Here is a 15,376-nt window from a genome sequence, read left to right on the forward strand (position 1 = left end):
GGGGAACTAATAATCCTTGCCAGTTGCAAATCGTTAGGTGCAAATATTCTCAGAAATGAAAAATGAATTCTTATAGTGTAACTTAGCTTACTTATTATATTTTAAGCATAAGTCGGAATGGTTTTTCCATGGTGAACATTGTGTGGACAACGGAAAATTGACGACTCAATATTGAAATCATAAATAATTGTCAAATAAAACTTTTGTCTGGATTGTGACAAAAATTATGAGGAAATTTCCAAAAATCATAATTATCTAAATATTTTTTCCCGGTAGAGAACAAAGCAGAGCCACAGTCAGGCAGAGCGATATAGCGGTTCTCAGATTATCGTTAAAATTGGTACTTTTGTTCCTTATCGCAAAATAATATAGACCTGTATTTTTTTATTTTTCCATTAGGGTGGTTCGTAAAATCATTTTTTTCCCTTTTATCCAAAAAAATCTGGTCTCATATTTTGCGATAAAGAACAAAACTATCAATTCTAACGAAATCTGAGAACCACTATATCTGTTTGGCATGGAATGGCTGTCTAAAAATGTTTAATTGTTTGGTTTTATTCTTAGTTTCATTTACTCAGTAGAATTCTTAAAAAAATGGTTTTTTGTTTATTTTTGCTTGCGTTTCCCATTTTTAATTCGGAACTATTTGGTCAGCCTAGTTAAAAGTATACAATGCTATACAACAATTCTGCTGTTTTGAATTTATTCCGAAACAAAAGTGCTTGACCCAATACACTCAACACGTTGTTCCGCCAGTTGGTGCCGCGCGAAATATCGCAAATATCAACTGAGCTGAAGAGCTGATCCAAATGATCCGCTCACTTATATGAGCTGAACGGCTCTGAGCCGTTCACCATGATAAGCTGATTCGCCCATCTCCTTTCGCTAGGGAGGAGGACCACCACAGAAACATTTATGATCCATAAAAATATTTTTTTTAAAGAGGAGGGAGGAGTGTCGAACCATCATAGAAACATTTATTGCCCCCTAAATCCTCTGAATGCCAAATTTGGTTCCATTTTATTGATTATTTCTCGAGTTATGTATAAATTTGTGTTTCATTTGCATGACAGCCCTTCTTTAGAGAGGAGTGAAAAGTGTTGTACTTCAATGAAACATTTATTGTTCCCTAAAACCTCTAAATGGTTTTTGGTTCCATTTGGTTCCACACACACACACACACACACACACACACTGGCTGAACAGGAAGCACGGGGAGGTGAATTCCTGTCTGGACATGGCTGCTTCAGGCAATATTTGCACCGGTTCGGGCACGCAACGTCGCCACTCTGTCCGGAGTGTGAAGATGTGGAGGAAACACCAGAACACGTGGTATTTGTGTGTCCCAGGTTCACCGCAAGACGCGAGGGGCTGCCTGCCCTTCATGCCGGGAACATAGTAGAGAAAATGTGTCGCGATGAGGGCACCTGGAACGCTGTGAACAGTGTAATCATACACATCATGTCCGAGCTACAGCGGAAGTGGAGGGCCGACCAGCGTAGTAATAACCCCTGACCATAGAAGAGGAACAAATGCGAGGGCTGTTGCAAAGTGTAGTACCCCACGAGAGTCGTTGTGACGGAGTGCGCGTTATGTTGGAGGGCACTGCCTAATCGGCGCTCCGTTGGGAAGAGAAATCCTGCGAGGGTGGCTGTGACGGGGCGCGCGTCAAGTTGGAGGGCGCTTCCTAATCGGTTCACGTCTCGACAGGTGAGAAACCCCGCGAGGGTGGCTGTGACGGGTTGCGCGTCAAGCTGGAGGGCAATTCCTAATCGGTACACGTCTCGACGGGTAAGCGGAATCTGGAGAGCAGGGTCAAGAAAATGCTGGCAATGCCTGTTGGTGGATGGAGAGAGGAACATTGCGAGGATCGTTTCGGCGGAGCGAAAGCCTAGGAGAGCATCATCAAATCGGCGGGTACCCCACGAGAGTTGCTGTGACGGAGTGCGCGTTATGTTGGAGGGCACTGCCTAATCGGCGCTCCGTTGGGAAGAGAAATCCTGCGAGGGTGGCTGTGACGGGGCGCGCGTCAAGATGGAGGGCGCTTCCTAATCGGTTCACGTCTCGACAGGTGAGAAACCCCGCGAGGGTGACTGTGACGGGTTGCGCGTCAAGTTGGAGGGCAATTCCTAATCGGTACACGTCTCGACGGGTAAAAGGAAGCCTGTGCAGCAGATGTGCGTGGCGGAGTACAACGGAAACGTAAATGAGATGTATAGAGAAAAAGGGAAGGATCAACGCTAGTTAGCGTTGAAAACTCGTGAAGTGCATGAGCACAGCCGCCCCCTGAAGTAGTCGCCTAGATGTGGTCCCGGGGGGAATGAGGCTACGAGTAGAGGGCTTGGTTTTTGTGGGTGCGATCCCCACTCGACGTCTGGGTTATCCCTTCCCAGATAAGGCTGGAAGAGCGTTCCTCACCTCTATATATAAAAAAAAAAAAAAGTGTTGATCCCCATTTGTTGGTTCTCAAATGGGGATCAACACTAGGGTAGGAGCCTGCCCGTTGGTCTCAAATGTTCCTATCTCACGCCTCCACGAAGATCATATGACGACATTTTTAGATCGGGCGTGAACTGGAAACACACACCTGGTCTTGGCTCCGAGAACGGGTGTCGAAAGTGGCTAAGTGAGGGGGTGCGAGCGAGTCAGAGCGCTATATCTCTCCCGGGGAAGGCCTCCCGGGTCATGGAGGCCTTGCCAACCCGCTGTCTCCCGGGCAAAGGAGATACACCCAGAAAATGGAGCTACGTTCACGAAGAATACTTAGAATGCGATCACCCGAGGAGGGTCCCCGAACTGGAGCTGGTCCTGGAACGGGAGTAAGAGCGAGCGGCCAGCGGCTGGAGGGCGAGGTGCAAGAGCGGGCCACCAGCCGGGTTCAACCCGAAGAGCTACCGCCACACGGAAACAGCAGCCTACGACATCACCAACGAAACGCTGCGCCTACGAGGCGTGTTGCGACTGTCAGACGACAGTCGTCCACACTTGTGGGTACTACTAGGCGACGGATCATGTGGACACACGAAATGAACGAATTCGTGATCCGCACCTATTACATCTGCACTGCTTTGGAGACGGACATGAGCGGTCGCCCTCGAATACTAACGATGTTCGAGGAAGCGTATCCAGAGTTCGTCGGGAGGCTTGACCAAAACGCGATGAACGCGAGGCGTAGAGCGATTGTACGCAACAATATGCTCTCCCAAACGCAAGTCGACGAGATCAAGCAGCAGGTGCAGAGAGAACTAAGCTCCAGAACAAGCAGAGCAAGCGATGTGTCGAGACGAAGTTCAGTACGGCTGAGCAATTCATTCGCGAGTGGGGCACGCGAATAAGCACCAGTGGAGGCCACAGTACAACAACCCCCTGAGCCGGAAGACCCACAGCCAGATCAACAACTACTACGCGATCTGGTCTTCCATTACGACGAGGCGATCTCACAGTTCCGCGACACGGACCCTTTGTCGCGCCCCAGGATCCCGAAGTTGCAGCATTCCCGCAGGCTGACAAGTGCAGTAAAGCTCATGAACGAGCACGTTCTTCCGCTGCACTTGGTTGATGCTGAGAACATGGAGGAGCTGCAACTGAAAGTTTACTGTGCTGCTGTGGCGACCGCCAAAAGTTTAGGATACCGTATTAGGCCAAGAGGCAGACTGCTCCAACATCTCCGTGAAAGGCGTGAGCCTCCATGGCGAAGGAGATTGGAGCAACGGATCCTAAACAAGCGCGCCGCAATTGGAAGACTGATGGCGTACAAAAGAGGCAGCAGATCGGCGAAATTATGTCGCCAAGCTGCTGTGATCGTGCGGCCTACTGAACTTCGCCAGCTGGGAGCTCACCAGCTGACGGAAAAACTCGACACACTGGTACAGCAATTGAGCGTCCTAACTAAACGGCTGAAACGTTACTCTGACTCTGCAAAGCGCCAGGAACAAAATCGGATGTTCAGAGATAACGAAAAGGCGTTCTACGACCACATTAGCGACGAGAAGCCCGACTACCGCGAAGGTTTGCCAGACATTAGCGATGTGACGAACTTCTGGGCTGGTATTTGGGAGACCCCAGTACAACATCGCGACGGGCAAATGTGGTTAAGACGGGAGGAGGAGAGTTGTGGTGAAATTGGAGAGATGCCAGCTATCATCGTCGAAGAGAACGATGTCCGCGAAGCCTCGCGGTACCTGAGGAACTGGGCAGCACCGGGCCCCGATGGTGTTCAGAACTTCTGGCACAAGAAGCTGACCGTCGCACATCAAAAGATAGCTGAGTGCTTCAACAAGGTGCTACGTGACCCACACAACCTCCCTGAATTCGCCACCCGTGGCGTCACATTCCTCCTCCCGAAAGACAGCAACACATTGAACCCATCAAAGTACAGACCGATAACGTGCCTATCGAGTCTGTACAAGATATTAAGCAGCATCATAACCGCCAAAGTTTCTGCCCACTGCGAACAACACCATATCATCACAGAAGAGCAGAAAGGATGCAGAAAAAATACGCATGGCTGCAAAGACCAGGTCATCATCGACGCAGCCATAGTCGGCCAGGCGGTTTATAACCAGCGGAACCTAAGCATGGCCTATATCGATTACAGGAAGGCTTATGACTCCATACCTCACTCGTTTCTCATCTGGGTATTGGAGCTCTACAAAATTGATCCCGTCGTCGTTAGGTTCCTGCAGCATGCGATGAGGCAGTGGAGCACGTCTCTGCACCTTAGTGATGGGGAAAATGTGTTGCAGTCTAGAACGCTGCAGATAAAAAGGGGGATATTCCAAGGCGACTCTTTCAGCCCGCTTTGGTTTTGTCTGGCACTGAACCCCCTCAGTAGGACGCTCAATAGAAACGGTCATGGCTATAAAATAAGGTATGGCGACGGCGCCCACGAAGAAGTTACCCATACCTTTTACATGGACGATCTCAAGGTCTACGCTGATTCACGTCAGCGTCTAGGTGTAGCTATCCGGGTTGTCGAAGAAATAAGCAGGGACATCTGTATGGAGTTCGGCCTCGACAAGTGTCGCTGTGTCCACCTGCTGAAAGGACAACTTACCGAATCCGGAGGCTACGAGGTCTATGACGGCGAGTTTATAAGAGACATGGTTCGTGGCGAATCCTATAAATATCTTGGATTCCGACAGCTCACCGGGATTCGCCACTCCGACATCAAGACGGAGCTGCGAGACAAGTTCTTGAGCCGAGTGAACTGTGTCCTGAGGACTTTCCTCAACGCGGGGAACAAGGTACGCGCTATCAACACATTCGCGGTTCCCCTGCTGACCTTCAGTTTTGGTGTAGTCAAATGGAGCAAAACTGACCTAGAGGACCTTGAGAGGAGGATGAGGAAAGCATTCAAAGAGGCCGGAATGCACCATCCTCAATCGGCACTGGAGAGAGTTTCACTACCACGCAAAGAAGGGGGACTTGGAATCGTCGACATTTCTGCACTGTGTGTTGCCCAGGTACGACAACTGCGTGAGTACTTCGCAGAACGCGCCAACCAAAACGCGCTATACCGGGCTGTCTGCGCCGCTGACAGAGGATACAGAGCTCTGCACTTGGCGCAAGCGGAGTACCAACTAAACTGCAATCTGCAGACAGTGGAGGAGAAGATTGCAGCTTGGAAGCAGAAGGCAGTGCATGGTGCCCACCCCCATCAACTGGACCGGCCACACGTCGACAAGGCCGCATCTAATCTGTGGCTAACGCGTGGTGAACTCTCTTCAGTAGTAGAAGCCGACATGATAGCCATCCAGGACAGGATAATGCCGACGAGAAACTGCAGGCGGTACGTCTGGCATCAAGACGTTGATGACATTTGCCGGATGTGCCATCAACCAGGTGAAAACATAGAGCACATTATGGGAGGCTGTCCCGTTTTGGCCAACGCAGCCTACACCGAGCGCAACAACAACGTGGCCCGTATTGTTCATCGACAACTGGCGCTCCAATGTGCTCTGCTGGAAGACAACGTACCAAACTACCGGTACCTGCCTGCACCTGTCCTGGAAAATGACCGTTTCAAGTTGTACTGGGATCGCACTGTTCTGACCGACCTCTCGATCCACCACAACCGCCCAGATATAATGGTTTACGACAAGAGCGACCGCAAAGTCACCATCATCGATGTCGCTATTCCACTGAACCAGAATCTGGAGGAGACCCACGGTCGCAAAATCTGCAAGTACCGACCATTGGCCGTGGGGGCTAAGGGAGGTCCCAAGAATTGTTCCCCGAGATGGACGATTGAGCAATTTGACAGGATGCTCTTTAATTTGACAGAACAGCTCATCGGACGGAATCCCGTTGTTATCGGTGGGGATTTTAATGCTTGGGCAGTGGAGTGGGGGAGCAGACTTACAAATGCAAGGGGATTTAGCTTGCTCGAGGCCTTGGCAAAGCTGAATGTAAAACTGGTAAATGAAGGATCCACCAGCACCTTCCATAGAAACGGTCGGGAATCCATTATAGATGTCACATTTTGCACCCCGACACTGGCACCAAATATGAACTGGAGAGTCTGCGATAGCTATACTCACAGTGATCACCAAGCGGTTCGCTACACAATCTGCAATAAGAATTCATCAACAAGACGAGGGATGATAGAAGACGGTCGAAAGTGGAAGATAAAAATGTTCGACAAAAATCTCTTTCTGGAAGCACTCCAAATGGAGCGACCTGTCACCAATTTAAATGCAAGCGAATTGACAGAGAGTGTTGTCCGAGCATGTGACATCGCAATGCCACGAAAAATAACGCCAAAAAACGAACGACGATCGGTCTATTGGTGGAATGAAACAATTAACTCTCTTCGGACGAGCTGCCTCCGAGCCAGGAGAAGAATGCAAAGGGCTAAGACTGTAACTGACAGAGCAGAGTGCAGGGTAGCGTTCAGAGAGGCAAGAATCTTACTTAAGCATGAAATCAGTCGCAGTAGACGGAACTGTTTCAAAGAGCTGTGCCGGGACGCAGAAGCGAACCCCTGGGGTAATGCTTATAGAGTGGTGTTGTCAAAACTCAAAGGTCCATCGATACCCAGAGAAGGGTGCCCAAATAAATTGAAGCGTATCATAGAAGTGCTCTTTCCGCAACACGATTCGGTGAGTTGGCCACCTACGCCGTACAATCATGATGAAGAAAACGTAGAGAGGGTGTCAATAGACGAGCTGATAACGGCAGCAAAGAAGCTGAAGGTGAACAAAGCCCCAGGTCCAGATGGAATTCCCAACGTGGCACTCAAAACAGCGGTGCAAGAATACCCCGAATTGTTTAGGGAAACGCTGCAAAAATGCCTGAATGAAGGAAACTTTCCAGATATCTGGAAGAGGCAGAAATTGGTTCTACTGCCAAAACCAGGAAAGCCACTTGGGGGGCCATCCTCTTATAGGCCCATTTGCCTTCTGGACACTCTAGGGAAACTGTTGGAGAGGATCATTCTCAATAGAATAACAAGGTGCACAGAAAGTGAGCACGGTCTCTCGAAGATGCAGTTCGGGTTTCGGAAAGATAGATCCACAGTGGATGCTATCCTGTCAGTCACTGAGACAGCCAGAAAAGCACTGATGAAGAAAAGGTGTGGAGATCGCTACTGTGCAGTGATAACGATCGATGTAAAGAATGCATTCAACAGTGCCAGCTGGGAAGCCATCGCCGAGGCGTTGCATAGATTGTTAGTTCCCGACTATGTGTGCAAGATCATGAAAAGTTATTTCCAAAACCGGGTTCTTATCTACGACACAGAGACAGGACGAAAAACGTACAATATCACAGCGGGTGTCCCACAAGGATCCATCCTAGGTCCAACGCTGTGGAACGGGATGTACGACGAAGTGTTAACGCTGAAGCTTCCGCAGGGCGTGAAGATAACTGGCTTCGCAGATGATATTTCGCTGACAGTGATTGGCGAGACAAGAGAGGAAGTCGAAATGTTGGCTACAGAGTCAATTCAAATTGTTGAAGAATGGATGAAGAATGCAAAATTACACATAGCACACCAGAAAACAGAAATGGTGCTGATCAGCAATTGCAGAGTGGTGGATCAAGCAGAAATTATTGTTGGGGATCACAAAATTACGTCCAAACGAGAGCTGAAATATTTGGGTGTTATCATCGATGACCGACTTAAATTCAAGAGTCATGTAAAATATGCATGTGAGAAAGCAGCAAGGGTCGTGGCAGGGATGGCAAGAATTATGCCGAATAATGCAGGACCATGTAGCAGTAAGAGGCGCCTTCTTGCCAGTGTATCCACGTCGATACTCCGTTACGGCGGCCCGGTCTGGGTGGCAGCACTCGGAGTGAAACAAAATCGTACTCTGCTAAACAGAACACTTAGAGTAATGGCGATGAGAGTAGCGAGCGCATATCGGACGATATCTGCGGAAGCAGTATACGTCATAGCGGGAATGATTCCCATCGACATCATTCTAGTCGAAGACAGCGTATGCTACAAACAAAAAACGACGAATGTGCAAAGAAACAGAGAAGTGCGGAAAAGAGCAAAATTAGACTCGATTCAGAAGTGGCAGCAGGAATGGAACAACACATCCAACGGTCGATGGACCCATCGATTGATACCGAACATCGCAAATTGGATTGATCGCAAACATGGTGAAGTGAATTTCCACCTGACGCAATTTCTGTCAGGCCACGGATGTTTCCGACGGTACTTGCACAGATTCGGACACGCAAGTTCACCGTTCTGTCCTTTGTGCGATCAAATAGAAGAAACACCGGAGCATGTGGTTTTTGACTGTCCTCGATTCTTCACAGAGAGACAAGAAATGATCTTAGCGAGCGGTCCCGATGTGAATGCTGAAAATATAATACAGGCAATGTGTAAAGAAGAGAACACGTGGAATGCAGTGAACCGCGCAATATGTAAAATTATGGTAGAACTTCAACGAAGATGGAGAGAAGATCAAAGAGTAACCAGAACAAACATTGAGCAATGAGTGCATAAGCACAGCCTCCTCCCCGAAGTAATACCAATTGGTGGTTCCGGGGAAGGTCTGGTATGAAGTACAAGGAGGTGGTTTTAGTGAGTAGAAATCTCACACTACCCAGTCAACATGGCGATTGGGTGTCTATTGAAGATCTCCACCTCTTTGCCAAAAAAAAAAAAAACACACACACACACATACATCAAATGCAAACCAGATTCAAGCACGGTGTAAAACAGGTAAAGAAATACGGTGCAAAGCACGGCGCAAAACTCGGTGCAAAAACGAGCGCATATAAATACAAGGAGTGATAGTTTACATCAGCACCGCGTTGCATTCTGAAGACTGATTTCAAGCAATCTCATCATAAATAATTGAGAGGATTCGATGAGGCTTATCCGGAAATTTGTTAATACTGAAGTAGGAAATTGCTCGTACACTGACATTTTCAATCGAGAATAATTTTATGGGGCAGACACAATTTGACTGATATTTCTACGGGATTATGTTGACATATAATAAAACTGAGTTGCTAGATTGCAGTAAGTGAGCACCGTTCAACACTCGTAGAGTATCGTCTACATTACGTTTGCCCTTACAATTCAGGTTATCTCCGTATCACGCAACGACTTGTACTACCAGTTCGTTGTCATTTCCACGTTAATGCTATGTACACTAATGATATATACATTTCGAGATAGATTCTTTATTTGAACGAAGAATGATAGAACGTAGTCTAGTCCATTAGGAAAATGTGAGGGATAAGATTAAGGGTGAGAAAGGAAATGGATACAACACTGAAAAGCAACGGTAGTTGTGCAGATATAGCTACCGGTGTCAGTTCTCCTGTGACCCACTCGGGGCAACTGTCGGTATTACAGCGACGGTACGTTTCCTCCTTGGGCTGCTTAGCACAGTAGCCGTCACTAATCCGAAAACCATCCGGGGACGACAGACAGGACACGGTACGGTTTTGCTTGCCACCACCACATGTTCGCGAACACTGATGCGTTCGATATATTCCGACAGGAGAGAACGAAACGTACACAAACAATTAACATAGATGTGGTTTTTAAGCCGGGACGCAGTACAGAGCGCATGTAGATTGAACACCCGGATATGGGTTTGATAAAAAAGAAGAAAAACGAATGAAATCAGTATCATGTAAAAATGTGGCGGTAATTTTTTTTCGGTTATAATTTACCGGCTCCCAGTCGGTGTAGGACCATGTCGCATCCGGACATGGTCCGTGACATTTCTCTAAGTTGTTTGGCTTGCGAATGTTGGAACAATACGTCGGATCAACCGGATTTGTTTGGTGAGACTTGATATACTGTTGAACACATTGGTACTGCACATTTTTTACTCCTTCGCCGCATGAGTTCGAACACTCCGAACTCGTTGCCTCCCATCTGAGCCGAAGAAAAAAGGATGATAGTCTTTATCATCATAAACCGACATTTCATCATACTTACTCGAATTTACATTCTGTATTACACGGTTCATAGTCCTCCCTAGGTTTGGCACTGTTGCGACAGTAGGAGATAGGTTTTTCCTTACCAGTCTCAATGTCGTAACATTCAGCGGTCCGATGTCGCTTGCCGGAGCAACTCTGATCACATTCACTCCAATCGGACATCTTCCACTGGTAGCTGGGAATACTGTTCTGGCTAGGATAGTGTTGGACGTAGGACGAGTTCACCTTAGATACACCCATCGATTGCAGGTCAGTCGGAATGGTGAAGCTATACTCCACAAAATTTTCGCTCACGGCACGCATCTTCGAGTGCGAATAGATCTCCACTATCAGATCTCGCCTCAGCGGTTTACCAAAGTCCGAACGAATAATCTCAATAGGTTCGTCTGGTCCGTTATATTCGAGCATGACACCAGCAAAGAGACGTTTCCTGAATCCAGATACGACAGTAGTTTTAGGGGAGTTAAAAATGTATTCATTGTTCTCATCTCGGAGGGCTGCGAATAAAAAAGATGTGAAGTTGTTGTCACTTTACTGTTTGTTACTTACCCAAATAATTTCCATCGTCCTTGTAACCACGCTGTATGATTTCGATATTGGTTGCTCCTGTAGGAATTCGCACAATCTTCTGCACGTAAGGCTTCTTCATGTGGTGTATTTTGCTGAAGGGGAACACACCATTCACGTCACTGCACGTATCGTTATTCCCACGACAGTGACCGCATTTGTCAAGCTTGGCGTCCGAATCGAACACGTAATCACAACCGGCCGTCCTGCATTGGCCGTTGATACACATATCATACCCCTCGTGAGGATGCGTACAAGGCGTGCCGTCTTTCACTTTGTCCCTAAGCAGGAAGTAGTTATTCGAGTTTTTTACCCGACAGTACAACTTGCACTGGTCCTCGGCCTTTACACCGTACTTCGGTATCCACTTGACGTTCTTCTCGAGTCCAGGAATTTCGAAGTTGTTACCATCCAGTTCGTGGCACTGCTCCTCTCGGAAGTCCAGCGTGCCCTCTGCGCATTCATCGACGTTACAAGACCGATACTGCATACGCATTCCAGTGCAATATTTGCCACCGTTCGCTGGTGGAGGCGAATCGCAAATCCGCGTAGATATTTGTACACCCCCGCCGCAGCTTCGGCTGCACTCACTGAACCTGGAATCCGTGATAATGTTTTGAGCTGTGAATCTTTTTCTGCCAACGTCGATAAACGAATAACGATACTCACGAGCTCCACTGACCCCAGCCGCCATCTTGTGGCTGCAGCGCCTGGCGATTCACGTCGACGCACAAGCCTTTCTGGCACCACTGGTTGTCACCACAGCTGGTACCGTCGGCCCAAGGCATGTGCTGCGTCCGACAACCCTTCAGCTCGTCACCGTTGTTGCACCAGAGCCGCTCGCACACGGGCATGTAGGAGCAGATACGGGACCCGTTTCCAAACACCAGCTCACACTGCTGATCGTCGGTGAACTTCTCCCCGGCTAGTTTTGTGTGCGATGTGGACGGCTCGATCAGGTCGGTTGTCGGTTTGTCCAGCATGCAGTTGGCGCGGTTTTGTCTGCGGAAAAAAATAATTAGAAATAGAATAATTCTTTAAAGACAATGTTTTTGTGGATAATGGTGATAGTATTGAATTTATTCAAGTACTAGCTGACCCGGCAAACTTCATCCCGCCCAAAATTTATATGTATGGGAGCCCCCCTTTAGAAAAGTAGGAGTGTTGAATCACCTTAGAAATGTTTCTTGTTCCCTAAAACCTTCCCTGGCTCCATTTGCTTGATTAGTTTTCGAGTTATGCAGCAAATTGTCTTTCATTTGTATCACTGCTCCCCCTTAGAGAGAGGGTGGAGCGTCTTACCACCGTCAAAACATTTATTGCACCCTGAAACCATTGGTTCCATTTGCTTGATTAATTCTCGAGTAATGCAGAAATTTGTGTTTCATTTGTAAGGCAGGCCCCCCTTGGAGAGGGTGGTGGAGTGTCTAACTACCAGAGAAACATTTATTGCATCCTAAAACCTCCACATGCCAAATTTGGTTTCATTTGCTTGATTAATTCTCGAGCTATGCAGAAATTTGTTTTTCATTTGTATGGTAGCAAAGCCAACCCCAAAGCCAAAGGAAATTTAGAAAATCGAATTTTTTTTTTCGATGCCAAATGACTTAAAAATGCATAAAACGTCGAGATCTGGTGTTATATCGGGAAAAAAATGGGTGGGTTACATCTAAGATATAACCGCAAGGTTGACGTGAGACTACCTCGGCTCAGCAATCATTTGTTTGTATTGATTAAAGTTTTGATTGAATGATACAATTTCCGAATTCAATTGAATTTAATATATTTGATTTGTGAGTAAAAATATTGTATAATGCCATGTAAGGTCAATTTATGTATTGTGATAGATTGTGTTCTTCGTTACAAGTAAATTTAATGACACTCCTTTTACGATTGGTATGATGACATCTTGGTTTTGAAGTCTGTGTTAGGAAAACACATTTCAGTCGGAACAAAAATGCCCCCGATTTACATGTATTTGGAATGTTGATTTCCCCATTTCCTCTTGGTTTAGAAGTCTGTATTAAGTAAACACACTTCAGTCGGAACAAAAATACTCCCGACCTGCATGAATTGGCAATGCCAATCTCCCCACGCTCCATGGATTTGAAGTCTGTGTTAGGGAAACACACTTCAGTCTGAACAAAAATACCTCCGACCTTTATGTATTTGCAATGCCGATTTCTTCAGCTCTGCTTGGTTTTGAAGTTTGTGTTGGGGAACACATTTTTGGAAGAACAAAAGTCCCCCGACTTACATGTATTCGCAATACCACTTTCCTCACGCTCCTTGAATTTAAAGTCTGTGTTAGGGAAACACATTTCAGTCGGAACAATAATACCCCCTACTTTCATGTATTTGCAATGCCGATTTCCCCAAGGCTGCTTGGTTTTGATGGCTGTGTTAGGGAAACCGTAAATCGGACCAATCAAAACGAGGCAGTTGGGGCGTTTAGATAACGCTTAACATTTTACAGTTATTCAATTGTTTATCTTATGAAAAATAACATTTTATGAATTGCGATAGAAGCGTAGAAATATTCCCTATCAACTGATGCAAACATCTTTCCGATCCACTAAGAAATGATCGAGTTAAAAGCATTCGGAATCTTTCATTTTTTCCTTCGTGTTTTGTGTTTAGGTTTTCATTTTACCCCACATATACTCCGGTTAGACGTAGTCCCACGTCAAAAATTTTTGGTCGAAAATTGACTTTTTGGGACTTAGCCTGAATGTCCAAAAAATCAAAACTTTGAGTGCCTTGAGGCACCCCTAAATCATATCAGATTGAGCTGAAATTTTGCACAGGCCATTTTTTGGGCCAAAAAACAAAATGTACATGGTCGGTCCTTTAAATTCGATAATTTTTTTTTTTCATTCCTTCATTGCCTCTCAGTCCTAAAAGGTCGATTTTCGGCCAGAATTTATTTTTCGAGATTTATGCATTTATAAGCCATTTGGCATCGTTAATAATTTCGATTTTCCAAATTTTCTTTACTTCCCCCTTGGAAGATTTTCGAGGATGAAAAAAAGTTTGAGTGCTTTTAGGCAACCCTAAATCATGTCCGATTGAGCTGAATCTTTGCACAGATCATTTTTATGGGCCAATAAACGAAATGGTCGGTTTTTGGAATTCGATGATTAAATTTTTTAAAAATTCAAAAATACATCCATTGCCACCTACGGCGGGCAACGATTCGATAATACTGAAGAAATTCGTGACGCAGTTACATCGTACTTCAAAAAGTTGGACGCAACGCACTTCGCGCTCGGAATAGAAAAACTCGTGCCACGCTATGAAAAATGCCTCGAACGTTACGGCGATTATGTAGAAAAATAGAAAATAAAACGTATATTACGAAAATCACCTAGTTTTTTGTCCCAACTTCATTCTTCCGCGATTTCTGAGGTACTGAAACTTATTTTTTGAACGACCCTCGTATATATTAGGCTGTCAAAAAAGTCCTGTGGTATTTTTTTTTTGAATTTTCATTTGTTCATAAAATTAGTTACAATCATCTGTTTTAAGTCAAATATGCGCCGTTTTGTTCGATGACTTGTTCCCAACGAGATGCAAACTTCATAATACCCCTGTTATAGAAGCTCGCTTCCTTATTGGCAAAAAACTCGGATAGCCAATTTTCACAGGCCTCTTTTGTGGCTAACTTCTGACTACCTAGCTCGTTCGCCATGGACAAAAACAGGTGGTAGTCACTTGGTGCAAGGTCCGGACTATACGGCGGATGCAAAAGAACCTCCCATCCGAGCTCTCGGAGCTTCTGGCGCGTCACCAAAGAAGTGTGTGGCCTAGCGTTGTCCTGATGGAAGACAATGCGGCCTCTGTTTATCAAAGATGGCCTCTTCTCCATGAGTGCTACCTTCAAGCGGTCCAGTTGTTGGCAGTACAGGTCCGAATTGAGCGTTTGGCCATAGGGAAGCAGCTCATAATAGATTATTCCTTGACAATCCCACCAAACACACAGCAGAACCTTCCTGGCCGTTAATGAGGGCTTGGCCACCGTCTAAGCCGCTTCAGCAGGCTTCGACCACGACCGTTTGCACTTCACGTTGTCGTAAGTCACCCACTTTTCATCGCCAGTCACCATCCGCTTCAGAAACGGGTCGATTTTGTTGCGATTCAGCAGCGATTCACATGCGTTGATACGGTCAAAGATGTTTTTTTGCGTCAACGTGTGTGGCACCCATACATCGAGCTTCTTTGTGAATCCAAGCTTTTTCAAATGGTTAATAACGGTTTGATGACTTATCCCCAGCTCTTGGCCGATGCTACGGCTGCTACTATGCCGGTCTTTCTCGGCTAATTCAGCGATTTTGTCGCAATTTTCGACGACAGGCCTTCCGGAGCGTGGCGCATCTTCGACGACCTC

At 46.5% G+C, this 15,376-nt stretch overlaps 1 protein-coding gene across 7 annotated transcripts in view; it reads right to left on the bottom strand.

Moving 5' to 3' along the window:
- LOC129776108 (A disintegrin and metalloproteinase with thrombospondin motifs 20) overlaps positions 1–15,376 on the bottom strand; it is a 536,521-nt gene that overhangs the window by 18,065 nt on the left and 503,080 nt on the right. For all 7 annotated transcript variants that reach the window (XM_055781520.1, XM_055781521.1, XM_055781517.1 and 4 more), the window contains 5 exons: positions 11,659–11,991; positions 10,972–11,585; positions 10,421–10,919; positions 10,150–10,357; positions 9,778–9,948 (listed from right to left, as the gene is read on the bottom strand). In XM_055781520.1, coding sequence (XP_055637495.1) covers positions 9,778–9,948; positions 10,150–10,357; positions 10,421–10,919; positions 10,972–11,585; positions 11,659–11,991 — 1,825 coding nt within the window. The remainder of the gene's footprint in view (positions 1–9,777; positions 9,949–10,149; positions 10,358–10,420; positions 10,920–10,971; positions 11,586–11,658; positions 11,992–15,376) is intronic.

This window comes from Toxorhynchites rutilus, chromosome 3 (assembly GCF_029784135.1).
Source record: "Toxorhynchites rutilus septentrionalis strain SRP chromosome 3, ASM2978413v1, whole genome shotgun sequence".
Lineage (NCBI taxonomy): Eukaryota > Metazoa > Arthropoda > Insecta > Diptera > Culicidae > Toxorhynchites > Toxorhynchites rutilus.